Genomic DNA, 25343 nt, shown 5'->3' with positions numbered 1-25343 from the left:
CCACCTGTGATCAATACAGGGAAGTGACCCCACCCCAGGTATTTCTGCAGTCTGTGTGTGCTCCGTGGCTTCCCCGGCAGGCTCCCAATGTCTGTCCCAGCAGGTTCCAGGAGGATCTGAGCCCAGGACTCCAACAGGCCATCCTGGCCCTGGGCCTGGCCCTGGCCCCTCTCAGGGCCTAACTCCAGACTGCAGTCTTTGTCCAAGAGCCACGCGAGCCCCGCAGCCAACCCCTGTATGAGACAGGTGTTACCGAGTCCTTGGACTCTGAGCTACCCCCAACTCTTGGCTTCCAGCTCTCAAACAGTTTGGATTTCAACTCTGCAGGACCCAGTGACAATGGATTAACTCATCTACTCCTTCCAGAGCCAGCTGGCATCCTCCAAGTGCTCTAATTCCTTTTATTTTCCTGGTTTCTCTCCTCCTCAGCACCGCTAAGAGGTGTTGTGTTACTGCAATTCCTGTGCCCTGCAGTTGGTGCAGGACAGTCCCTCCCCTTGGGAGCACACACACATCCCTCCTTTCCCGGCTCCTCTCCTACTATAAATAAATATCATGCAAAATTAGTCAACTGGAAGCTGCTCCAGCTTGTAAACAACTTCAGCACAGCCATATCCAGCGTGCTTGGATCACACAAAGGGGAGGGAGAGCTGTGTCTGGCATATAGGAGGGTCTGCAGCCACCACAGTGGAGAAAAAACTCCTCTCTGTCGAAGATAATTAACAAAATAATCACTGAAACATTGCCCTGTTCCCCACAACTCTGTGTTTTCCCCACATGGAGCTGGCCCTACAGTCAATCAGGCCTGTTTGGTGTAATTACCCCTAAATCATGCAGTGATTTCTCCCACCCTGTAATTACTATCAACATTTAATTGCTGGGACCTCTATGTAATTACAGATTATTTATGTGTTAAAAAAAAAGTGAAGCCTTTTCTATCACACAGAATATTCTCCTCCTTGGGGCTGTAGCACCCGACTGCATTCCCCAACCACAAGAGCCCAGCTCGAGTTGCTCCTGCATGGAGTAACTCCCTTCCTACCTCTCTCCTGCCAGCAGCCGTGGGTGCACATGGAATTGCACTGGCCAGCCCCTGCCTCGGTCCTGAGGCCACCTGGCTCCTTGCACCTGCCTGGCAGCTGCTCTCCCACACACCTGGAGATCACCTGCAGCACAGGAGGAAGATCTGGGGGGGAGAAGCACATCCCCAGGCTCTACAGACACTGCTTAAATGTCATTTTTAGCACAAAGGCCCCATCATTCATCAAGGCATCAAGCGTTAAGGATGGAGCAATTAACGACAGGACAAACATTCAAATATTTTATCCATCCACCCTCCCTGGGGAAGACCAAACATTTTTGGGAATCCAGGTTCCTGTGTGCAACTAACTCCAGTACCAGTAATTTCTCTGTTTTTACCATCCCTGATGGATTTGGGGCTGGAAAACAAACTGCTGACACTGTGTCCCTCTTTCTGCTTGCTGTGCCCACTGTCCCACATGTGTAAGGTAGGTAATACCTGAGCCAACAAAGATCCTCTCACAGTTTGATTTACATCGAAATATAAGGCAAAACATATAAGAAGAGGTGTCACTTCAGTGCCAGTGTTACCCTTTTCCAGGGGAAACGTTTGCCACTGCAGCACAGATTGGTTTTTCACAGGAGTAACCATGAAATGAACCAATCACGCCTGTTAATTGCAAACACCCTGGAATTCCATACCCACAGTGTCCCATCCCTGGGAAACAACCTGAAAATAGAGGAAAAAAACTGAAAATAGAGGCTTATCAGGAAGAAGTCCAAGGCACTTGCATTCTAGCAGCCATTTTTTGTTTTATTATTTAAAGTTAAGAGCGCTCATCAGCTCACAAAGGAACAAATCCCATTCCTGCAGTTTAGTTCAGGTTTCAGCCAAAAGGAAAAAAAAAAAATAGAAGGCAGCTAAACTAACTCTGCACTTTACAGCTCAATTCAAGTTAAACCTCCTCGCTTTATAAATAAATGTTATAGTTAACACTGCAAAATGTACTGGCAGATCTACATTATCTTGAAGGGGCAGAGAGCGTGGTTATTGAGGCTGATAAATACAAGTAGAGAAGCTTCAGTAGCACAGAGAGCGAGGGTGGGGCTGGGGTCTGCTCTCCCAGGTGGGGCCTTTCCCAGAGCTCCGAGGCAGCTGCTTCCCCCCTCAGCTGTGCTTCCCACCCTGCTCAGGGCCAGGGAATGAGCCAGGGGCTGCCCATCACCCCCTGCACAAGGACAAACTGCTGGAAACTCTTTGTTTTCCACCACTGAGGGTTCTGCTCATGGAGGCAAAAACCTGCCCTGAGACTACAGAGTTAAAAACAAGGTGTGTGCAGATCCTCATCAAAGGAAGGAGCTTGCCCAAACAGCAGCCAGGTGAGATTTCAAATTCCACCTTGGAAGTAGCACCATCCTCAGTGAAGTTACAAAAAAAAAAAAAAAAAAAAAGAAAGGAAAAAAAAGAAGACTCAAAAGCCCAAACCAGCTGCTAAGAACCCACTGCACAAGTTTCAGAATGGGGCAGTAACAGAGCCCAAGCAGGTGATACTAAAACCTCAAAAGGACAAGGAGGCACCTTAACCTTTCATTTCTTGCTTCTTCCTTCAGCCCCACCCTGGTGCAAACCCACCACAGACACTCACTTGCTTCCATAACCCTGTCCCAGCACCTCCACGCTACAGGTACCTCCTGGCCTAAAGGGCTTGCAAGAGCTCAGCCTTGAATTTGCTGTTTTGGCTCCCAAACCATCCACATTCACCCTTCCAGCTCAGTCCCTGCTGACCTCTGGAGCTAAAGCACGTCCAGGCTGGGAATGGAGCGAATGGGTGTGGAATGGACAAGCCAAGGGCCTGAACACCACATCAGGATTTTGTTCTTAAAGTAGTTTTTCCTCCCCATTCATAAACTACATCTATGGATGAAACTGTATAACCAGAACTGACCTTCCTCTATCTTACAGGATTGGAGAAGTCTTGCAGCATAGATAGGGCCTGGCTCTACAAGAGAAAAAACATCCCAGCTTTATGCACAATCATGGAAATCTCAGGCGTTTAACACCATTTGCTACTTGGCCAACCAAGAGAGAGACAAACCCCATCCTCAGCACACCCAGCCCTGTGCCATCCCTGGGCAGAGCACGAGCCCCTCGTGCACGCTGGGCATGGGCTGTCCCAAACCTGACGGGAGGGAGGGGAAGGGACTAGCTGGAGGATATTTTATTCCTCATTCACTTTCTATCTGTTGGGTGTGTGGGGTGGGAAAGGCCAGAGCACGTGGGGGATGTGTAGCTGCTCCAAAGCTGAACGCTGAGTTAATCCAGCACTAACAGGAGAGGCAGCAGGTCCCAGGGAATCTCTGTTTTCTTCCTTCTCAGGACAAGATGGTGGGATGGGGAAGGGCAGGGGCTGTGGGCTTCTGTGGGCAGAGTACACTGGAGAGAGCTGGTACCTGCAGGTGACGAGGGACAGCCAGGAGCTCTGGAGCCTCCTCCTCCCCTGCCCTGACACGCCAGCTGGGTGGTGACAGATGGGGACAAAGCTCAGCACAGCGGCAGCCCTCAGCCCCTTGGCACAGCCAGCCCGAGCCTTCCAGCTGCACAACCTCAGCGGGGTGGGATAAGCTGGGGACCGTCGGCTCTCACGCCCTAGTGCAGCTCAATGAAGGCTTCCAGCTCCTCAGGGATGAATCCCTTGTAGGGAATCTTGTGCTTGTCCAGGGCGCGAGCAGCAAGGCACTGGAGGGTGATGTAGTTGAAGGGCTGCATGGTGCTCTTGGTGAGCAGCTTCTCGTCCAGCAGCTCGTAGGCCGTCTGCTTGAAGGCGTTGGTGGCGTCCATGTGCGCCCCGGCCTCCATCAGGGCGCTCATGATCAGCGGGCAGTTGTTGCGGGCAGCCACGTGCAGGGGGGTGTTGTTGTCATAGTCCCGGCTGTCCGGGTCCGCCCCGCACTCCAGCAGCAGGTTGACCACGTGGAGCGACGGGAATTTGCCCACGGGGTAACGCCCCACCGTCGTGGTGTCCTTGTCCACGGCCATGTGCAGGAGGGTGAAGCCGTTCTTGGCGCGGGGGCTGCACTTGAGCAGGCGGTAGATGGTCTGGCGCTTCTGGTGCTCCTGCTCCGGGGTGCATTCCACCTTCTCCAGCAGGAAAACCAGGTGCAGGATGATGGCCAACGTCTTGGTGAACTGAGCCGAATCGGCCACAGGGTCCTTGCCGTGCACCAGGGCCCTCTCCACCTCCCGGACCCCTTTGCTCAGCACCCCGATGAGGTCAGAGAAGCCCAGGTGGGTGGCCAAAGTGCCTTTGGAGCGGTCTTGGAGCACGTAGGAGTAAAGCTCGGCAAAGGAAAGGAAACTGCTGGCAGTCATGGGGCTGAGGGGCTCCAGGTTGCCTTGCTGCATGTCCAGGGCGTACTTCCACAGGTTAATGCAGCGCTCAAAGTTGCCGGAGTCGGCGTAGACAGCCCCGCGGTAACGGATGTAGTACGAAGTGTCGGGGTGGGAAGGGCCCAGGATGCGCTCCCGGATCAGCAGCGCCTGCATGCGCATCTCATCGGGGTCCGTGATCAGCGCTTCCAGCTCCTCCAGAGAGCTCACCTCCCGGGAATAGTCATAGGCCAGCACCAGCTGCCGGGGCTCGGGCTTAGGCAGGTACTTCCCGCCCTCGCAGCGCAGCTCCATCGCCCTGCGCCAGTACTTGTGGGCTCCCAACAGGTCTCGTTTCTTGTCTACAAAGGTGGCACCCAGCAGCTCCAGCGCTTCCACAGCAGCCTCTCGAGTGCAGAACACGTTCGGGACCTCGTCCTGACTGGAAGCTGAAGCACCACATCCCTCACAGCCCTCTTCACTGCAGCCCCTCTGATGGCTCCCACCTGAGGCACAGGTCCCACTCTGGCCCCCCGCGGCCTCATCCTGCTGCAGCCCCCCCTGGATGAGGTACTCCACGATGTTGGTGTGGCCGGTGACACTGGCAGCGAGCAGAGGCGTCATGCCATAGCCGTCCTTCTCCATGCGGGCCTTGGAGCGGAGCAGGAGCTGCAGGATCTCCAGGCTGCCCGACTCGGCGCAGTCGTGCAGGGCCGTGTTTCCCTTCACGCTGCGCCGGTTCACATCGGCCCCTTTCTCCAGCAAGTACCGGGCGATCTCCCGGTGCCCTTTGTAGCAGGAAATCATCAAGCACGTGTGGCCGTGCCGGTTGGCCACCTCCAGGTCGGCCCCGCGCTCACCCACCAGGTACCGCACGATCTCCAGGTGCCCGTCGAAGCAGGCGGCCCGCAGCGGGGTGGAGTTGGTCAGCGTGGTCTGGTTCACCGAGGCGCCGTGGTCCAGCAGGCTCCGCACCACGCCCAGGTGCCCCGCAGCCGAGGCCGCCCACAGCGGCGGGGCCCCCTCGATGGTCTCGCCGTCGAAGCTGACGGAGCCGCCCTCCTCCACGCGGGCCCCGCAGTGATCCAGCAGGTACTCCACCACCTCCAGGTGCCCGTGCCGGGCCGCGATCAGCAGCGGAGTGCTGCCGGCCCCGGGGCCGCCCCCGCCGCCGGGCCCCGCCGTCAGTGCCTCCAGCTCCTCCCGGCTGCGGCTGCCCAGCAGCTTCTGCAGCAGCTTCAGCTTCCCATCGCGGGCCGCGTTGTACACGGCCGTGCGCAGGTCCATGGCGCCAGGAGCCGCCTCCAGGCCATGGGCCGGCAGCGGCGGCGCGGCCCCAGCGCGACGCGGGACGGGCGGGGGGCGGCGGGACCCCCCTGCCCTCAGCGCGGCGGGACCTTCACCGCCCGAACCCGGCCGCCATCTCAGGCTGCGCCGCGGAACAAAATGGCGCCGCGCGGGGTGGAGCGGGACGGGCGGTGGATGATGGGAGCTGTAGTCCCGCGCGCAGCGCTGCTCACCCGGTGTTGCGCTCCGCGTACTCTGTTTCCCGGAAGGCAGCGCGGACGGGGGAGAGGCGGGAAGGACGTGCACCCTCTCCGCGCGGGGCATCCTGGGGAGTGTAGTCCTGTCGCCCCGCTGCGAGCAGCGCCGCTGACGGGGCTTCACCGCGCCGGGACTACGCTTCCCAGCGCGCCCCGCGCGGGCCGGGCGCTGTCCAGGTGCGTCTCTGCTCGTTGCATAGCGGTTTTATTTCTCTTAAATTCCTTGATGTTATTGAACTTCAAAACACAGCGGCTACACAGCATTAATCTGACGTGGTTTAATTGCAGGTTTTATGTAATCATAATGTCCTGAGCTGTAACGAAGGCACGGGGATCACGCAGTCCAGCCCACGGCCCTGCACAGGTGTGGTGATGCGTTTTAAAGTACGAGTTTCCTGCCTTGGAGGTGGCAAAGCCTCGTCCCCACCAGCGAACACAGATTTATGCCCTCCAATTCCTTCCACGGGACATTATGTCCAGCTTGCTCCGTCCCTGAGTGACAGTACCTGCTCGGAGTGAAGGAAAACACTCAAGCAATAAATAGCTCAGCTTAGATGAGCAAAGCTTTCTTTACTCACTAGAGCCTATTTTTAGGGCATAAGTTGAGTTTAAGTGTCTCTAATCTTTATACAGAGAACTGGTACAGGGTTTCTCCCATTGTATTTTATTTATAGCTGGGTTTCTCCTACCCAGGGAAATAAGCTTAGTCTCATTACTTCCATTATTATCATTCTGTCTGTCATGATTATTATTCAGCCCATCCACCCGTTTTAGGTCTTGTCTGGAATTACGGTGGATTATCCCACTGATGCCTGTTGCCTTCACACAGAATATCACTTTTGTTGCTAAGAAACTGCTTTTGCATAACAGGCAGCGGGAGCCCAATTTTCACTTCAGCAGCTTCTGAAAGTCACCGGGAGCAGCAGCTGCTCCTGGAGCCAGAGCCAGAGTATCCATGGCAGAATTCCCACGCGAGGTCTGTGCCCGGTGATTGTTCCCTGTGAGGGTGGAATGGGATTCCCAGAGCAGCTGTGGCTGCCCCTGGATCCCTGGCAGTGCCCAAGGCCAGGTTGGACATTGGGGCTTGGAGCAGCCTGGGACAGTGGAAGGTGTCCCTGCCATGGCAGGGGTGGCACTGGATGGGCTTTGAGGTCCCTCCAACCCAAAACTTTCTGCAATTCAGCGACTTTGTGTTTGAGAAGAAAAGGAGCAAAGGTCCCTTGAGGATCTCCAGGGTGTCCGTGCTGTGCAAGGGCAGCTCCGTGCATGTCGGGACAGGAGGAATCAGGGAATCCTTGAGGCTGGAAAAGCCCTCCAGGACCATCAAGTCCAACTTCTTCCTCAGCCCTGCCCAGTTCTGTGGGAACACACAGCTCTGGGCACAAGTTCACCGTGTTTTCACCCAGAAAAAGCCCCACGAGTTGCATTTGAACACTGTGAACGCTCTGGGTGTGTCTGTGCACCCCCGGGCTGTGAATATCCAACCTGGGAGTGCTCTGTCCCTGTCCCTGTCCCCTCTGTGAACACCCAGTGCAAACCGCCAGCCCTCAGGCTGTTTGTGCTGCAGGTCAAGGCACAGACACGGTGACATTTCCTCTCCCCGCTGGCTCTCGTTGCCATGGTGACCAGATGCACTCGCTCTTTTATCTGAAGTATCTATTAACCAAAGCTTCCTATTAATTTCCCCTCCATAGAATCCATTAGGAATTCACCAGAACACCACACAGGCTTTTTAGGTCCCAAATCCACCTCAGAACCAGCCCCCCGTTCCTGGGTGGGCTCAGAGGCATTGTGGGGTAAAGTGCAGCTGATGGAAATGGTTTTTCCATTAATAAGAAATTTCTCAGTAACGAGGGAATAAAGAACAGGAGGAGAAATGTCACAACAGCCTCTCCCTGTGGATCCCTGGATGTGGAATGTGCTGGAGCCTCAGGACCTCACCCCCAACCTTCCATAGAGCAGGGCTCCCAGCCCCAATGTCCAGCCTGGCCTTGGGCACTGCCAGGGATCCAGGGGCAGCCCCAGCTGCTCTGGGCACCCTGTGCCAGGGCCTGCCCACCCTCCCAGGGAACAATTCCTGCCCAATGTCCCATCCAGCCCTGCCCTCTGGCACTGGGAAGCCATTCCTTGTGTCCTGTCCCTCCAGCCCTTGTCCCCAGTCCCTCTCCAGCTCTCCTGGAGCCCCTTTAGGCCCTGCAAGGGGCTCGGAGCTCTCCCTGGAGCCTTCTCCTCTCCAGGTGAGCACCCCCAGCTCTCCCAGCCTGTCCCAAAGTTGGCGCCTCTTTCCTGAACAGCTCCCACTTCTGCTGACACAACAGTTGGGAACAAAGGGTCTGTGCCATCCCTCTGAGGGTGTCAGGGACATGTGGCTGCTCCTGGGTTCTCCCACTGAGCTCCAGCTGCTGCTGCTCCTCCGAGGAGCTCCTGGGATCCTCCCCGTGCCAGCAGCAGCTCAGGAATATGGGTGAATGCCAACATCTGGGGCAGAAACGAGGGGCTCAAAGCCCCCATGTCCCTCCCCCACAGACCACAGTCCCCCACAGGGGACACCTGTGCAGGGCATTTGGGATAACAGAAAAAGCCCCAGCCAGAGCTCTGGGAATAAGAGGGGAGTTAAATCCCCGCAGGAGGAAGAGCAGATAAAAAATGAGACGTTGTGACAGGGCTGCCAGGCTGCGTGGCAGGAGGGTTAATTTTTTGTGAAACTGCCATTTCATATTCCCTTTCAGACAAGCTGAATTACACGGTGCTGGCTGCTGCAGGAGGAGCATAATTTCCTTCACAGAAATAATGACAGGGTACTTAAAGAGCAAGTGAATGGATGGCTGAAGTATTGGGCAGAGACTTCAGAAATCCAGGCCGAGCCCTCACCTTTAGAGGAGGCTCCTTTGGTGACCTTGGGCCAGCCATTTAATCTTCCTGTGTCTCAATTCCCTGCCAATAACGGGAATAATAACTGTTCTGTCTGCCTGCCTTATTTAGGCTGCAAACTCGGAATTTACAGCTTGTGTTTGCTCTGCTTTGAAGCCAAAGAGCTTCAGTCTGTGCTGAGGTGTCTGGGACAACCACGATGTACAATGTGGAGAATAACAAAGGGCTGGGATGGATGGTTTGGAACATCCTCAGTGTGAAAGGTTCAAGAATTCCTAATCCATTGCTCCCCATCTCTTCCCTCAAAATGTGGAGAAGTTTGGAGCTGTGCTAAGAGTTCCAAGAGCATCAAAATAATTTAGGAAAAGAGTTCATACTGATTTATTGAATCCCTGAGTTCCTTCTGAAGCAGCAAGTGGGTAATTTAGAAACCTGCAGAATTTCCTTTGTGCTCAGTGAGGGCTGCAGCAGCTCCTCAGGTTTTTCAGTGTAAATTGAGGTTTGCAGGCTTCTGTGTACCCAGGTTTTATCCATCTCTTCAGCTTTCAGCAGTTTGTGCTATTTCCTGAAGCCAGGGAAGATGGGTCCCTGCTCCCAGAGCCAGTGAACACCAGTTTTTCTCTATAGTTAAGCAATTTACTGTACAAAGAGAACAATTCTAAAAATAGGGAGAAATGGCATCCTGACATTAGCAGGAACGATGACCCAATCCCCAACTTGCTGCAGGGCCTTTGTCCTGTAACTGCCTCCATCAGCAGGGCTGTGATGACATTATTTTCTGTGGTTATGTGGGGCACGAGGCCGCGGGTACCTGGAAGGGAGGATTTTGATCAGCCTGCAGAGGATGAACACGCTGGGGAGGCTTCTGGGGGAGCACTAAATCAAAGTTTCATTTACATCAGACACCAGCCTGGCCATTGCAGCATTAATGGCTGCACTGCTGCCCTCGGAATTTTGTGTGGGTTTAATGTGTCAGTGGGGAAGTAAAAGACAGGGGGAGAGAGAGTCATTGTGGTTTATGAAGCCTGGATCTTTTCTTTCAGGCACCATCAAATGACAGCAATTTGTACAGGCTTGAAACTCTTCTGGCAACAGATTTGTGGCTGCCCCACCCCTGGAAGTGTCCCAGGCCAGGCTGGACGGGGCTTGGAGCAACCTGGGATAGTGGAAGGTGTCCCTGCCCATGGCAGGGGTGGGACTGGAAGAGCTTTAAGGTCCCTTCCAACCCAAACCATTCTGCAATTCTTCAATCACATCTGCCATAGTACCAGTGATGTGGGCTGTCCTGAGCCTGGTAGGTTTACAAAAAAAAAAGGAAAAAGAGAAAAGTGCTCGACAGCACGAACAACCCAAATTATTAAAGATATTTCAGTGCTTTTACCACTGGCCTTGGCAGGATTCAGGAGTTTCATTTTCACACCTAAATACCTTTGAGAATGGAGGCTCTGAGTGGTGTTGAAAATTTGTTCTTTTTATATTTTAAAGCCCTGTTGGAAGCAAAGAACTCAACTCTCCAAATAACCCCTGCCAGGCATCGAGGTCCCAGCGGTGTCCGAGTGCCCTGACCCTGCACTGGTGTGCTTGGGGCGGGTTCCTTGGGTCCTGTGCTGGTTTCAGCTGGGCTAGAGTGAATTTCCTTCTCAGCGGCTGGTTTGGGGCTGTGTTTGGGTCTGTGCTGAGCACAGGGCTGATAACTCAGAGATGGTTTTGTTCTTGCTGAGCTCACTCAGAGCCAAGGCCTTCCCTGCCCTTGCTGGGGAGGGGCTGGGGGTGCCTGGGGGGCTGGGAGGAGACACAGCTGGGACAGGTGACCCCAACTGACCCCAGGGATATTTCAGACCATAGGACATCATGCTCAGGATATAAATGGGGCCAAAGAAGGAACTGGGGGACATTTGGACTGAAGAGCAGAATAAGCCATGACAGGAGCTGCAGCACCCCAAAGCACTTGCACACCCGGGCCGTGGCAGCCTGGGCTGTATGGCAGGCTATGATTTGTTGTCACCTTTACAAACACAACAACAAAATCACTAGTCTTCCACACAGAGCCAGGCCAGGAGAGCAGCGCTTCCTCCTCAGGGACGTCCTCCCACATGTCTTCTCCCAGCATCCTTCCTCAGTTCTCATCCTGTAATCCTTGTTCCTGTGTCTCCCTCAGGGATGGATGCTGCCCTTTGCAGCGTTCCTCCTGAGACCACATCAAATCTCCCTGTAATCATCTCTCCAATTTGTGGCTGTTCTCGTGAGTTTCTGCTCCATTTTCTCACTCCAGAGACTCTGTGGGGACATCAGGGCTCAGCAGGGGCTCCTCTTGCCTTACCCTGTGATAAACTTCTTCAGGAGAGCTCTGTCAACCTGTCTGTCTCCCAGCTGTATTTTAGTCTGACTGGAATAAGCAAATGCAATATATGCTGGGGAACTCTGGAGGAAAGAACTCTGCAAAGAAAAAGATAACGATAGTGCCGAGTTTCCTGGAATCCCGCTGAGAGGCTGATTTAAGCAACGAAAACAAACCCCTTCTGCTGTTTCCTTTCTCTGGATATGTTGATGAGCAATCTTTGGTTCAGGTCCAGCTTTTCTTTCAGTGCCCAGCTTTTCTCTGTTAATACCTCACGTGGAAGGACAGTGCTGGCTCACACCCATGGAAAGGATCTGACTTTATTCCTTGTCCAATAGATCTGTACTCACCTCAGCCACTGAAATCAGGCAGGGAATGGCTCCTTCCCATCTTCACCCAGCCTGTTTTGGGTACTTTCATAAGCCGGTGGGGGAAAAAAGAGAAAGAAATAAACCCATTCCTCAGCAGCCTTGGCTGCTCCTTCCATGGGAGGATGAAGAGTGTGCAGCAACAGGAGAGGGTTTGGGTTTGCTGCTGCTGGCAGGGGCTGTGCCCCGTGGGAGCTCATGGGGAGCAGTCCCATCCCTCCCTCCCTCTCCCTTTTTATAACATATGTGCTTTCTATGGACACTTTATTCAAACTCCAGATGGGTGTTTCAGTCTGGGGATTTGTGCTGCTCTGAGATAACAGCCCTTTGTGCTGGCCTAGGTAGCAGGAGTGTTTGTGATAGCTGGGGCTGATACCAGGAGGTGTCCAGGTGGTCTTATTTAACAGAAAGCATTAGTGATACTGCCATTTTCCAGGAAATCAGATAAAAACGGGTCCAGGTGTTACCCAACACCGTGTTTGTGTAAGGACAGAGCCAACTGCTGAACACGGGGGACGTGTTCTTGTACAAAACTGCTGTCACCCCAAACCTCCCGGGTAAAATTTAACTGGGAGTTGGACTCGGATGATCCTTGTGAGTCCCTTACAACTCAGGATATTCTGTGACTCCAATCTGAGTATGGGGTGGAACAGCAGTGGGTGTGCACTCCTTGTCACACTGGATACGGGTTCACCTGCCTGGCCTTGGATTTCCTACAATTTCACCTAAACCATCACATATTTTCTTCTCTTCTTCCCACAGAGGGGTCTGCAGTGAAAACATCTGGGGAGTGAGACAATATTTAGAAATAAAAATTCAGGACAATTCAGTGTTCAGCCCAAGAGAATTGGAAGAGAGGATGAATTGTAAAGAAGAATGAATTTGAGAGAGAAGACAGCTTGGGAAGTGCTGAGCTGGACTGGAATTCCAGGTGACAAGGACACTTTTCAGTCCTTGTTCTGGGACACAGCTCCACAAAGAGATTTACCACAAATCATTGCTAGACAGTCACGTAAAAATCAAGACAGGAGAAGTGTGAGCAAGAGCTCCTCTCTTGGTTTCACACCCAGACATTCCCTGTTCAGAGCGAGGTGTTTCGTAGGAAACATAAATCGCAGGCTGGGAGGCGTGTGAGGTTTTTGTCTAGACTGTCTCCGTGGGGCCGTATTTCTCCATGTGATATTTTTCAGGAAGGGATCTGCCACCTCTGGTTTGTCCCAGAGATTTCAGGAACGTGGCTCCTTGTACTGGTGGCAGCTGGACCTCCCCCCCTCCTCGGCACTGGGAGGCTCCTTGGTAATTGTTTCTATGGATGGGAACTAAACTTAGCTCCAGAGCAGGGGGAAAAAGCCTGTCTGGAAAGAGCGGGCACTCTTGGCCTCCAGCTATCTCCGACCAGGCTCATCACGGAGAGATCCCCAGCTGCACTTCCAGGCTGTAAATTAAACAAACAGTATTTCCTCTACACCAGACCACAGGGAGGGCAGGGAGAACAATGTGGCCTTATTGCTGTTATTTCCTTTGGTTTCAATCTCTGTCCTCTGCCCCCCACCTCCTCCCCAGCCCCGTGTCTCCCACTTTACCCGATTTGTCATTTATTACCGTGCTTTAAAGAGAGGCAGGGGGAAAAATGCTCAGTGCAAATTATATTTTGAGCTGTTGTGCTTTGCCTCTTTGGCGGATAATAAATCTCTCTGGCAATGCTCCTCTGTATAGGATTTGTCATTAAATGCAATTAAACAAACCCTGCAGGTGTCCATGATCAGGCCTGCAGCAGCCCATTCACAACTGCAATGTTATTATCAGCCTGACAACAAAACACCAGATATTTCCTGAGCTCCTCTGATCGATGAGCTTGCTTGACTTGGAACTGGAGGGAGGAGAGAAGGGGGACCAGAGCAGTTCAAATGCTCTTTAGACTTATTGATGGAAAAGTCAAAAAGCTGCTCAGCAATCAGAGGGAAGGTGGAGAGAGAAAAGGGCCAAGTGACAGGAGGGCTAAAAGGGAAAAGTGAGAGAGTTTGGGAGTCAAAAGGCAGAAACAAGGCAACTTATCACAGGGTGCCCTTCCACCCAGTTAGTTGGTTAATGCACAAGACTAGAGTTTAAGAGTCAAGGAAGGTATTTTAGGGATGATTCTTTGGCAGGTGGGCTTTTAGTGTTGAGTCACGTAGCCTCCCTGCCCAAGTCAGCACAACAATTCCTCTCACCCTAGGACAGGACTTGACTGGGGGGTTATCCTGTTGTCCAGGGATGTCCATCTGTCTCCACAAACTGTAGCCAAATGATTGGATCAGACACACAACTAATTTCAAATCCCACCTGGAACGGCCAATGGAATTGGACAGGGCTTGGAGCACCCTGGGATAGTGGAAGGTGTCCCTGCCCGTGGCAGGGGTGGAACTGGGTGAGCTTTATGGTCCTTCCAGCCCAAACCATTTGGGATTCTGTGACTCTCTGAGTGCAAGTTCTTCCCTATCCTCGTTCACACCGAAGCGTGTCCTGGCACAGCTTTGGGAAGCTGCAGAGGTGCTGCTGACAGGACTTGTCCAAAGCAGATGCAACAACATTCACACCAGAATTATTATGTGCTCTGACAATCAGGAACAGGAAAAAATCTCCTGTAGTTTCTGCCAGCCATCCCAGGCAGCCTGTGGAGTGTGAAGGTCAGGGATTCACAGGGGACTGGCTGCCATCAAGTCCAGTGAGAGAGAAAAATTTGCCAACACCGGTGGAATTCTTCTGCCTGACTCGTTTGCTCAGCTCAGCCTCGGGGTGCTCTCAGGATGAACCTCTTTCCCCTCCTGTCCTCACCCCAGGAATCCTGGTTCAGCCCAGTTGATTCTGAGGCACACACGGAATTGCAGTGACAAGGACAAAGCTCACATTACTGTTCTAGTGCCACCAAAACCAACGGATTTTGGGGTTGGATAAAGGGGGTCAAGGTATCAGTAGTGCCTGTGTAGAGTGTGAAGGGTGATTATTTGCTCCTACAATAAAAAGCTTTTGCAGCGGTCTTTGACTAAGGTTTTAGAGCCTCATCTGTAGGGCAAACAGCCTGGGACCGTGTTTGCTGCCATCCGAGGTCACACTGGAATTGTGACAGAAGGAGCCAGGAATTCTGTGATCAAGCTGTGGGTCTCAGAATGAAAATTTCCCTGGTGCCTGCACCCAGATCACTCTGCAGCACTGGTCTCTGGCTCTCTGACCTTTGTGAAAATCCATGAATAAAATTTATGAATAAGTCTATTTTGTGTGGCCTCTCCTACAGACCGTGGGGACATCTGAGATGGCACTGGGTCAGACCACCTGAGAGCCATGGATGTGGGCAAACCCAGCATCCGTACTGGAACAGGCATTGCCCCACTCCAGTCCCTTCCACCTCCCTCTGATCCTGCCTGCATTCTGCTCTCGGCCCCGTCTGCCAGAAGCCACGAACGCCTGTGATTCCCTCCCGCGGTGCCGTGAGGTTCGCAGCGGGGCTGAGGCTGTCACACGGGGCCGTGCCCTCTCCTAGGGAAGAGGGACAAGAGCCGGCACGTCCCGGGGCCAGCCCGAGGAGCCGGGGGCTGCCGATGAGCGTCCCTGGGGCGGGGCTGCTGCGAGTCCTCGGGGACCGGGCAGGAGCTGCGGATTTACAGCACGGCAGCAGCGGGGCCGGGGCTGGGGCTGGTGGGGAAAGCCCCGGAGCTTCCACCAGTGCCTGTGAGAGCGGGGAGGGAGCAAATCAAGGGCGCGATGGAAATGCACAACTGATTGGATCGACTTCAGCAAACCAACGCACTTTTTCTCCCCCCTTCCTTCCACTTCTCTTCCTCCCCACCTCCAGCAGTTCCTCTCTCCGCGCTGCTCATCTCCCTTCGTGCACCTCTTACCCGCACTCTCCTCTCTAAACAGGTGCAGTTGCCACTCAATAGACTTTAATTACCACTTCAAGGGCTCTCACCGGGGTCTGCGGGAGGGTGGAGATGAATTTTCCCGAGGATTATGCGTGTGGCTGAGTTCTCTTCAGTCAGATGGTGATATTGCTGCCAACCAGGATCCTTCGAGAGATCGGTTCTTCGGTTCTCTGTGCTTGTGTTAACAAAAAGGAAAACTGCTGCTGAAGGGAAAAAAAACAACCCAGCCATTACTTGGGTTAATTAGCAGGACAGCAAATGGGTCTGGAGAAAAACATTACAGAAAATTTACAGCCCAGGAGTCCCAGCTGGGCTTCCAAACTATTATTTCTTGCAAATCAGAAGTGGAGAGCTCAGCATCTCGGAAGATTTCTGTGGGAGACTGGGCTCTAAAAATACAAGTTGTTTTTAACCACTTTACCTTTTTTTGCTCCGTGCTCTTCCCATCACGGCTCACTGGAGAGACGCGCTGTTAATGCATCCTGCTGGGGCCCTGGGGATTCCTCCCAGGGAACGTGTGGGTTCATTCCTGGCTTCAGCACAGTTTGCCTGTGATGGAGGAATTATTCCCAATGTTTAACTAGTAACATAACATTATTTTTATTATTAAGATCCTCTTCAAAAGGCACTCCTGGAGATTGCAGAGCAGCTTACGCCTGTCAGAGCTGCCTGGAATTGCTTGCCCAGGATGTGAGTGTGCACTTGTGAAGATGCACACAGAAATTTGGATGTGTGCTCCTCTGTGCTGTACATGCAGAGAGGAGCTGGGAATATAACAGGATCTTTTTGGGACAAGGGAGATTTCCAAACATTTAAAAAATAAGTTCTTTCACTCAACATAAACATTTTTAATTTTTTTTCATTAAATGAAATGCAGGAAGGAGATTTTTGTAGCAAATTAAGCAACATTTTCTTCTGCCACAATTAAGTTTGTTTTCCTAAACAAGAAATTCAGCAAACTGGGGAAATACTGCAGCCAAACATGCAGTTTTGCAGATGTAATTTCCATGAAACATTTTGCCTGGCTCCAAAACAGCTGGGTATGTGCAACATCCGGGCTTCTGTTTGGCTTCTGTCCTGGTCTGGTGCTGGCAGCAGAGTCCGTGTGGGCTCTGCTCTCCCAATCCACCCGGGATAGCTGGGGCTGAGCTCATCCCACTGAGCCAGCCGGTGTTCCTGGGGCAGTGTCCAGGCTCCTCTCAGCCCTCAGGCATTATCCCAAGCAATGAGACTCTGGCTGAGGCTCCCACCTGCAGTCCTGTCTTGCACCCCTCCAGCTCTGTCTGCCCCTCGCGCTCCCGTCTCTGGGATTGTGCTGGAACCTGCAGCACAGAGACAGAAGAGAGGAAGGAAGGAGGGAGGGATGGACAACACTGATGGAGTGGCTGATGGTCGGACTCGATGACCCAAACTCAGCGGCTCTGTGCAATACTCTGGAGAAAGAGCAGAGTGACCATAACACAGGTCAGCCCTGAGGCATCGCCTCAGTCCCTGGGAGTGTTCTGTTCCTCCTTCCTCAGGCTCAGGATGGAGCTGTGCCCCGATAAGTGAGGAGGTGGAAGGCACAGGGCCTGAGATGGGAAAGGGAAGAGTCACAGGGATGTGCCCATGAGAGACTTCTCCCTGTGCAAGTGCCACAGATCTGTAGCTCTGTCTCTGGGCTTCCTCCTCACCAGGGGGATCCATTCCCCTCTTCCTCCTGTACTTCTCCACCTGCACTCCCTCTCCTTCTCCTGCCCTCCTGACATTCCCACTCTCATTTCTCAGGTTCTCTCCTTCTCATGTAACTTGTTCTTTCAGCTTGTATGATTTAAAATCCTTCTGCCTTCATCACCTCTTCCTCCCACCCTTCCTTTCCTTGTGCATTCTGATTTCCAGGCCAAACCACCACATGTTTTCCTGCCACTTATGCAGGACTGGGAAGAACATTGATCACAGCCATCTCAAACCCATCTCTCCTTTTTCCCAAAGAGCCGATGAAAATGTCACCCATGAGATAATCATCATGTTGCTTACATCCCTTAATTGCTCTCAAAGTACACGTTGAGGCTTCGGAGCCTCTTTGAAAGGCAGGTTCTGGCCTTTGGCACATTATTGACAGGCTGTTGATAGGCCCCTTTGTTGAGGAGCAATTTTGTCCTTTTTCCTGTACAATTTTTTGGGTTTTTTAAAGACAGCCCTTTCAGAGAGAGTAGATTTTTAAAATAGAGCTGAGCTTTGAATGAACAGGCATCAGAGTTATTCCCGAGGAGCGGTGGCACACGTGGGAGAGGAGAGCTACCAGCACACTTTGTGCAGGACTCTGTACAGGAAATCAAACTGAGATGACAAATGGCTTCATCCTTGTTGATTTTTAGTCCTTCCCCTCTCAGGCCTGATAATTAGATGTTTATTTGCAGGGAATTACTAAAGCATTGGATATCTTGTGTGTTCCAGTGCATTGTTCCATGGTAAACAGGAGAAAGTTGACACTTCAGCTGTGCAGTGACTCATTTGTATCTATTAATGATAATTCTTAGGGGGTTTTAATACCTGCTAATTAAAATGGACTGAGATTTCCTCATCACAACAGCCCCTCCTGGTCTCAAAAGCTTTGCAGGTCTGGAGCAAGGGAACAGAACAGAACCAGGCACACAGACAGAGCCTCCCTCGGCAGCGCGGTGCCTGTGGCTCCTACCTGAGCCTCAGCTGCTGACTCCCGTAGGACACACGGGCTTTAAAGTCACCTCTTTAACAAAGATTCATTTTAATGTGCCCCTGGTGTGAGCCAGGGTCACACTGGGGCAGAGGCTGCAGGTACCTCTCAAGGTAACCCCACCATAGCCTCTGGCACGGCCGAGCTCCACGCTCCAAGACAACTTCCAACACAACCCTGTGCAAAATCCCCGGGCTCTTTGCAACTCAGCCACAACCCTCAGAGAAATTAAATTCTTTCCTTTCTGAAACAATGTCCCTTGGAATGATTTTGCCCTTAATGAGCCCCGACTGAGCTGCTGTGTTCTGGAGCCACTGGTGTGCATGTTAACAAGGAGCTCTCTCCGTGTGGAAGTGTGGAGATGGCTGGCCCTGTAATGGGAGTCTGTTCAGCATCCTAAGTCCCGCATTAGGCTGTGCCTGTAGGAACCCTGGGATGTTCCAGGGAGACTGCCTGAAGGTAATCATCTCTCCCAGCCTCCTGGCTGTCCCTAACCAAGTGCTCAGCTTGCAGCTATTCCAGGAACCACTGCGGAGATGATAAAGTTTAGCCCCTAATGCATTCACCAGCAACAAGGTGGGGAAAGTGCCCGTTGATTCAGGATGAAAAGGAAAAAGGCAAAGGGCTGTGGTATCCAGAGAAACCTCCAGCTTTGGTTCTTGAACCCTGTGAGGGACTGGAAGCCCTGGAATTTCATTTTCTCTGACTGGGTTCAAATCATGAGCAATATTCAAAAAACATTGTCTGCCTCAAATTTATCTTAGAGTCCTGCTTGATTCAAATGACACATCCCAGTACTTCCCATCCCAGAAACCAATTTCATACATCACATCCACTTAAATACACATCGTGCAACAGATATATATACACATATATACACACACACATTTTGATCAGTGTATGTTACACAGAACGAGTCTGTTCTTTAAAAATTCTGGAAAAAGAGTTCTTCCAAACCCACTCCCTCGTTGACAGACCAGCAGAAAGACATAACACCTCTCCTCCAGAAAAATATATCAGCTCGTTTATTTTTAAAAATTGTGAACTCATTAGCTGGCGATTAATGTTCCACCCACCTGTGCAGCCCCTCGTGAGGTCACATAAAACCTGCCCAGAGCTCCAAGCCCACCTTCGTCAACACAGAGTGAGAACTGCTGAGATAAAATGTTATCTGAATTAGATGGGGAGGATTAGAAAGGTGATAAAAGCTAAGCCAGGAGAAAATCAGACGATAAATAGGTCTGGCGAGATAGATGGATAATCTTCCTCCCAGGCCAAACCTGACCAGATAATCACCTTTTTCTGTTCTCTGGTTCCATTTGCTCTCAGATCACCAGAGCTTTACAGATATCACTGAATTTGGTTTTCTGGTACCCTGGAAATGGGGATCACGAAGTCTGTCTTTATGGACAAGGGATCTGAGGTGCCTCATTTAGGAATGGCTTTAGGTTTCAGATTAGGGTTGCAAAAATCCATCAAACCTTTGCCTTTTCTTGGTTTGTTTCTCATCCCTCGCTGTGCCTCGGGCAGGGCCAAGGAGGAGCTGGTCAAACCAGAGCTGCAGCCACCTTTTCCCAGCTCACCTTTTCCCAGCTGAGCCAGAGTGGGAGTCAGTCCTGTCCTCTCCCGAGTGTGTCCCTGTCCCTAGCAGCTGTCACCAGAGCCAGGCACTGTGCAAGGGCACAGCTCTGCTCCTGCTCGCTGATCCTGGTGGGATCTGCATTCAGCCCTGCACCTTGCCATGGGACCAGGGGAACTGTCCTCCTGTCCCCTCTGTCCCATCTGCTTTCAGGCTACAGATTATCTCTGAGCAGATCTAAACAACCCATTGGAGCAACTGAAAATTCTTTAAACATTCCAAGCTCTGAGGCGCTTTCCCAGTTGGGAGAAGGGTTTGTCTGAACTGGCCTTTGCTCTCCTCGCTCCTGAGAAATTCCCATTTCTCCTGATCCGTGCAAGGTCCGAGCCTGCAAAGCACTGCCCTTTTCTGGAGCCTTTGCCCTCCAGATGGGGACTCCTTGTCTGAGGGGAGAAACTAAGGAAAGTTTTCCATCTCTTCGTGGCATTGATTTCTCCACAAACATTCGACTGGCAGCATGGAGCAACAGAATATTTGATTAGCCAGAATTACAGACCACAACATTAATAATTTTGTGAGCTGAACTGAAAAGATTTGCGCTTGTTCTCAGTGGGAATGGTGCAATTCTCTCCTTTCTAACAGAAATTTTGCTCTAATGGCAGGGTGCATTGTCATCCCATGGGAGCAAGTACTGACTATTGCCTCTGATTTTGGGGGGCTTGAAACCATGCAATTTTCACCTGTGCTGGAATCTTGTAGGTGGACTGTTCATCATGGCTCTGGATTTTCAAAAGAAGTTAGCAATTTTGGATACCTTATATTTGTGTTTGAGACACTTGGAAAGGGACCGATTACAAGAGGCAGGTGCTTAGAAGTCCCTGAAAATCAGGACTAATTGGAATATGTCATGCTGGGCACCTGAAAACACTCGAATGCTTTGGAAAATCATAAGGGAGGGAGTTGTGTTTCTGAACATGACTGGGGAAGAACGTACAGCCTTAAGTAACACAGGATAAAGAGAAGATCTTTGCATAACATTATGGAAACATCCTTTAATCCTCAGTGCAGCCAAGTGCTTGAATTTAGTTTGATTCCTGAGGGAGTTCAGTGCTGAAGTTTGTGCAAGTGCATTTGTATTCTCCTGAAGTGGAGCCTGATATTGTGTAAGTTACTGTAGGTTTGTGAAAAATTCTGAGTCTCCAAATTAAAATAAATCAAAAGGTAAAGTTCTTCCCTCAAGGACATGCAGGGTTTGCTGGCTTGCTGCAGGTTCATGTGCTCACCTGCAGAGCCACAGGCTGTGCCATGAAAGATCTTTTCTTTGCACTTCCTAAACCCCCAAGCCAGAGTCCCAGAGCTGGACTTGTTAAGTGCTGAACACACATGGAACACAATTTCCATGTCCCAAGGAGCTTTAAGGTCTCTTCCAACCCAAACCTTTCTGTCGTTGTATGATTTGGGTGAGCAGAAAAAAACCAAAACCTTTGCTCAGACTTCCCTGAGATCTCACTCTGGCCTGAATCCTGCAGGACTTGGGGGGTGTAGGCTGGGGCCAGCGTGAGGCAGGAGCAGGTGTGCCCCGGAGCAGGGCTGGGCTTGGCACACGCTGAGTGCAGTGTTTGAGAGAGGCTGAAGGTGAACCCGCTGCAGGTGTCTGGGGCAGAACAAATCCCCACTAAAGGCAGAACAACCTCGCCCTGTTTATCCAGGCTCAAAAGCTGTCGCAGATCTTGCGTCTGAAATCCACTCTCTTTTTCCTGCTGAGATTCCCAAGCACCTCCCAGTCTCCCAGCTACTACCAGATGCCACGATTGTGGTGGAGTGGCAGCGACGCACAGACAAATATTTGTGCAAGGCACACAGAGCCAGGAGCCTGGAACATTGTCTGTGTGGTGGGAGGGGGAGAGGGCAAGGAGGATCCTGCCTTTAAGAGGATTTATTTCTATTGAATTTTAAATAACAAACATCTGTATGTCTGTATGGTGTTTATTCCTAGCAAAACTTCAAATATTTCCTTCCAGCAGGTGATGTGGGACCCTCCTGCCAGATTGATTTCCAGTTTACTCATTTTGAAGAATACTTAAAAGGTCAGGAATTAAACTGAATTAAGCTCAGACCTTACCCTGAGTTCCCTGTTCTTCAGAGACCTCTGTCAGGGACAGGGTTGGATCCATCTATGAGATCTACAGAAAATTGCCAGTTAAAAAAAACCAAAAACAAAAAGTGACAAAATATGCCCTGAACAAATGGAAATGAAACTTTGATTAAGCAAGACTGCACAATACAAAATTTAGTTAGCTTTGAGGATATGATATCATCTGTCCTACTATTTTTTATACTAAATATGAAAACTGATTAGGCAATTTCCCAGAATGCAGAGATAAACCCGTAAAAGAAGGAATAGGTATTTGGTGCAATATAATTTTCCAGCTTCTTCTGCATGGCTTTTTGGGCTAGAAGGTGAAGAACACGATTTTTTCCCCTTGTTTTACAGCTGAACTTCAGAGGGAAAATCCTGATATTGGTGTTGGCAGAGACAAGGCACTGCCCAGAGTGAACCTCAGCAGTTGTTGCACTCAGGACAGATCAGAGTCACCGTGTGCACCCAGAACTGATGGGAGATGTTAAAAGATTTACAGAGAGATAACAAAGATATCTCTCCACTCCGATTCTATAGGGAAACATTTCCACCCTTAGTTCGTTCAATGTCTATAAAATATGTCTAAAGGCTGCGTGGATACTCAAGGCCTGAAAGGAAATAACTTTCTTTTCAAGTGTTTTTCTTCTTTTTCCCCAAAATATTTAATTCTGAAATAACAAATAGAAGTTTCTTTAAGATGGAGAACAGCTTGTTTCCTTTTCCTCTCGGAGACCAACATTACTCAGGAAAAACACAAGTGTAAGAACAGGAGATGTGGCCAGGCTGAGCCTGGATTAAATCACCTCCTTGAGCCTCTGTTCAGCAAAGTGTTTAAACACACATTTAGCAGAGCTGAGGGCGAATTTCCAATGAACAGGGATTCATTGAGGGAATATCTCAGCTTCCAAAAATGGAGATAAAACAAATGCAGCAAATCACTTCAGCTGGCAATAGCTCTGTGAAATGCTTAATTTCCAAAGTGCTCAAACACTTCAACATTTTATACTTTTTATTTTCTATATTAGATCCTTGGTTTAATAATCTAAAGAGGAAAAAATGTTTTATTTCAGCTTGAGTCAGAGATAAATACTTTTTTGTTTTAATTTTGTCAAAATTAAAACCAAAAACCAATTGCTTTGTTTAATTTAATCACACTCAATTCTTAATTTTTTTATTTGGAGGGGAGCATCTTGGGAAAAAATCCACTCTGATTTAGCCACTGAGCACTTCAATATAACACAATCTGTCAATGGACCCAAAGCGTGCCACTACTGTGAGGCAGATTTTGAGTAGTCAGATAGAATCAACTATGGAGGAAAAATAATTTCAAATAACTATTCATGAAGCATCATCTCCCAACAGTCTCTCGGTGAAATGCCCTGTTTCTCCTACAAACTAGGGAATTTCAAGAGCAACTTTACACATGAACTACCAGTCAGACACATTTTCAAAACGAGAGTGTTGGTTTTTCCAGCATAAAGCTTTGATGTTGAGTAGATGGAAAGTGCCGGTTACATTTGGATTCATGTAATCATTCCTTGCTTCCCAAATGTTTTACTCCCTGCCCTACCCGAGGCTGTGAGGGATGTTTGGAAAACGCATCCATCCCAATGTCCCTTCCCATCTCGTCCAGCCCTCGGCTCTCAGCCAGACCCCAAGTACCTCCCGAGTGCCGTGCTCGGGGCAGTGGGACGGCTCCCGGCCCTTTTGTGTCCGTGTCGGGCAGGGCTGGATCGGGACACGACCCGGGCATCCCTGCGCGGCACCGGGTACCTGCGGGCGGGTGACCGGCATGTGCCGCTCCCCTTGGCCGCTCTCCCGCCTCCCCTCTCCCGCCGAGACCCCTCCGCGCTGGACTCACTCTGGCCGCGGCGAACAGTCCAGCGCCGCCTCGGTGGCTCTGTGTGGGCGGTGATGTCCCGGGAGAGTCCTGCCCGCGCCCGCCGCTGTCCGGTGCCGCTCCCGGTGCCGGGCTCGCGTCCCGGTCCAGCCCCGCCCGGGAGGCGCCGCCGGGCGCTGTCCGTGGTGCTGATCCGCGGCCCCACCGCCGGGATCCGGCCGGGATCTGCCCGGGACCGCCCCGGCCCCTCCGCCCCGGCCGCCCCCAGGGCCGGGAGAGCGCGGCCCCTTCCCCCGAGCGCTCCCCGCACCCGCCGGGTCCCTGCGCCGCAGGAGCCGCCCGGCAGAGGCGGGACCGGCTCCACAGGTGGCGGGGAGCCCCTCGCAGCGTCCCCGAGCCGCCTCCGCACCTGCGGGGCTCACCTGTCCCTGGGTCACCTGAGCGGCGGAGGGGCCGTGGAAGCTGCCCTGCCTCTGCCTCGGGGCTTTTATGGCCCGCCGGGGGGGCGGCGGGCGGAGCGCCCGGGCGGGGACTCCGCGCCTCGGCCAACGGCAGCGGCCGCTCCGGGCAGCTGCGGCAGCATTACATCATGGGACCGCCCGCCTTCAGTGTAAGAGTCTCACCGGCGGCTCGGCAGCGGGGCCACACGGCAACAGGTCTGTCCGGGGAGCAGTGAGCTCTGGAAACGGGGCAGCGCCGGCGGAGCGGGCTCCGAGCTCTCCCCGGGAGGGACAGGGGCTGGGAACAGCGGGGGCAGCCTGCTGGGAGAGCCCATCGGCATCTCCCCGCGCCCCAGCGTGAGCACGGAAGCTTTGCTTTGTGGGGGTCACTCGCTCCGGATTTCCCAGGACCAAACGCCACCAGCCTGTCCTCTCCATCCTGCCGCAGTGTCCCTTGGCCTGGGGGGCTCATACCCTCTGGTTTCTCACTCCAATGGACAAGCCAAGTTTCACCCTAAATTCTCAGCCCTTATCATCCTGTTTTTGGGGCTTGCACAAACCCCAACCCTCCATTTCTTCCCATAGACACTGAGCTGAAAGACAGCCCAGATCTGAGTACCTGGAATCCGTTTGGATCTCTCCTGTTTCCAGAGCAAGGAGGTCAGACAGCTATTCCCTCAAGTGTGCCAAGGAGCACAGCATTCACCACAGAAAACAAATTTATTTCCTAAACCTCGCCTCCAGAAACACTCGTGTTCCTGGGTTTGCCTGGGGGTGTCAGCAGACATGGGTTTGAGTTGCACCTCTAAGATGGAAAATACACAGGTTGCAGACACCAATTTTTCAAGACTGCCCTAAGTTACCCTAGATTGCCAGTCTGGTGGGTAAAGCTTTGTCTCCTGGTGTATCCTGTGCATGGGATGTGCTACCACCTTATACCAAAGGAAAAATAATAATTGGTTGCAACATTAATTAGATAGGTATCAAAATGGTCCAGAGTTGGAGGCTTGGTCTGGGTAATACTTGAGATCTCTGGGTAATACTTGAGATCCCCATTCAGGTCTATTTTGGGAAATTTCTGCTTCAAATGGATCCCTGCGAGTAAATATGGGGCTCTTAAGACCTTTAAGTAAGAGCAGATGACATGAAGGAGCCCATTTTCGAGTGGCACTGGATGCTATTCAAATTACAGAGCAATTACAGTAAAGCCAGGTGCTCTGTTTCCAACTCTTTTTGTTTGTT

The 25343-nt window shown here is 51.7% G+C and overlaps 1 protein-coding gene and 1 long non-coding RNA gene across 12 annotated transcripts; both read right to left on the bottom strand.

Annotated features, from left to right (window-relative positions):
• Positions 1–1813: 1813 nt before the first annotated feature.
• On the bottom strand, positions 1814–5761 carry FEM1A (fem-1 homolog A). Its single transcript, XM_010412255.4, has one exon. It carries the CDS (start codon positions 5672–5674, stop codon positions 3668–3670), a length of 2007 nt encoding a protein of 668 aa, XP_010410557.4. The 5' UTR covers positions 5675–5761; the 3' UTR covers positions 1814–3667.
• Positions 5762–6194: 433 nt separating this feature from the next.
• Positions 6195–23910, bottom strand: LOC104697361. 11 transcript variants are annotated; one of them, XR_005603723.1, is made up of 8 exons: positions 23683–23909; positions 21804–21864; positions 19179–19253; positions 16658–16729; positions 15829–15956; positions 15455–15582; positions 11491–11553; positions 6195–6437 (listed from the first exon to the last, which is right to left on the bottom strand). It is a non-coding gene; the product is annotated as an uncharacterized LOC104697361 (long non-coding RNA). The 11 variants fall into 11 exon arrangements; XR_005603722.1 differs by lacking the exon at positions 6195–6437 and adding an exon at positions 8589–9613 and having other exon boundaries at positions 15455–15610; positions 23683–23910; XR_005603724.1 differs by lacking the exon at positions 6195–6437 and adding an exon at positions 8589–9613 and having other exon boundaries at positions 15455–15607; positions 23683–23910.
• Between the last annotated feature and the right edge of the window lie 1433 nt (positions 23911–25343).

Source organism: Corvus cornix, chromosome 28 (genome assembly GCF_000738735.6).
Source record: "Corvus cornix cornix isolate S_Up_H32 chromosome 28, ASM73873v5, whole genome shotgun sequence".
Taxonomy (NCBI): domain Eukaryota; kingdom Metazoa; phylum Chordata; class Aves; order Passeriformes; family Corvidae; genus Corvus; species Corvus cornix.
This window is presented reverse-complemented; position numbering and strand designations above follow the sequence as displayed.

Bases quoted from the DNA above. Each gene is read 5' to 3' on its own strand.
- FEM1A (XM_010412255.4), bottom strand. From the start codon at position 5,674: ATGGACCTGCGCACGGCCGTGTACAACGCGGCCCGCGATGGGAAGCTG.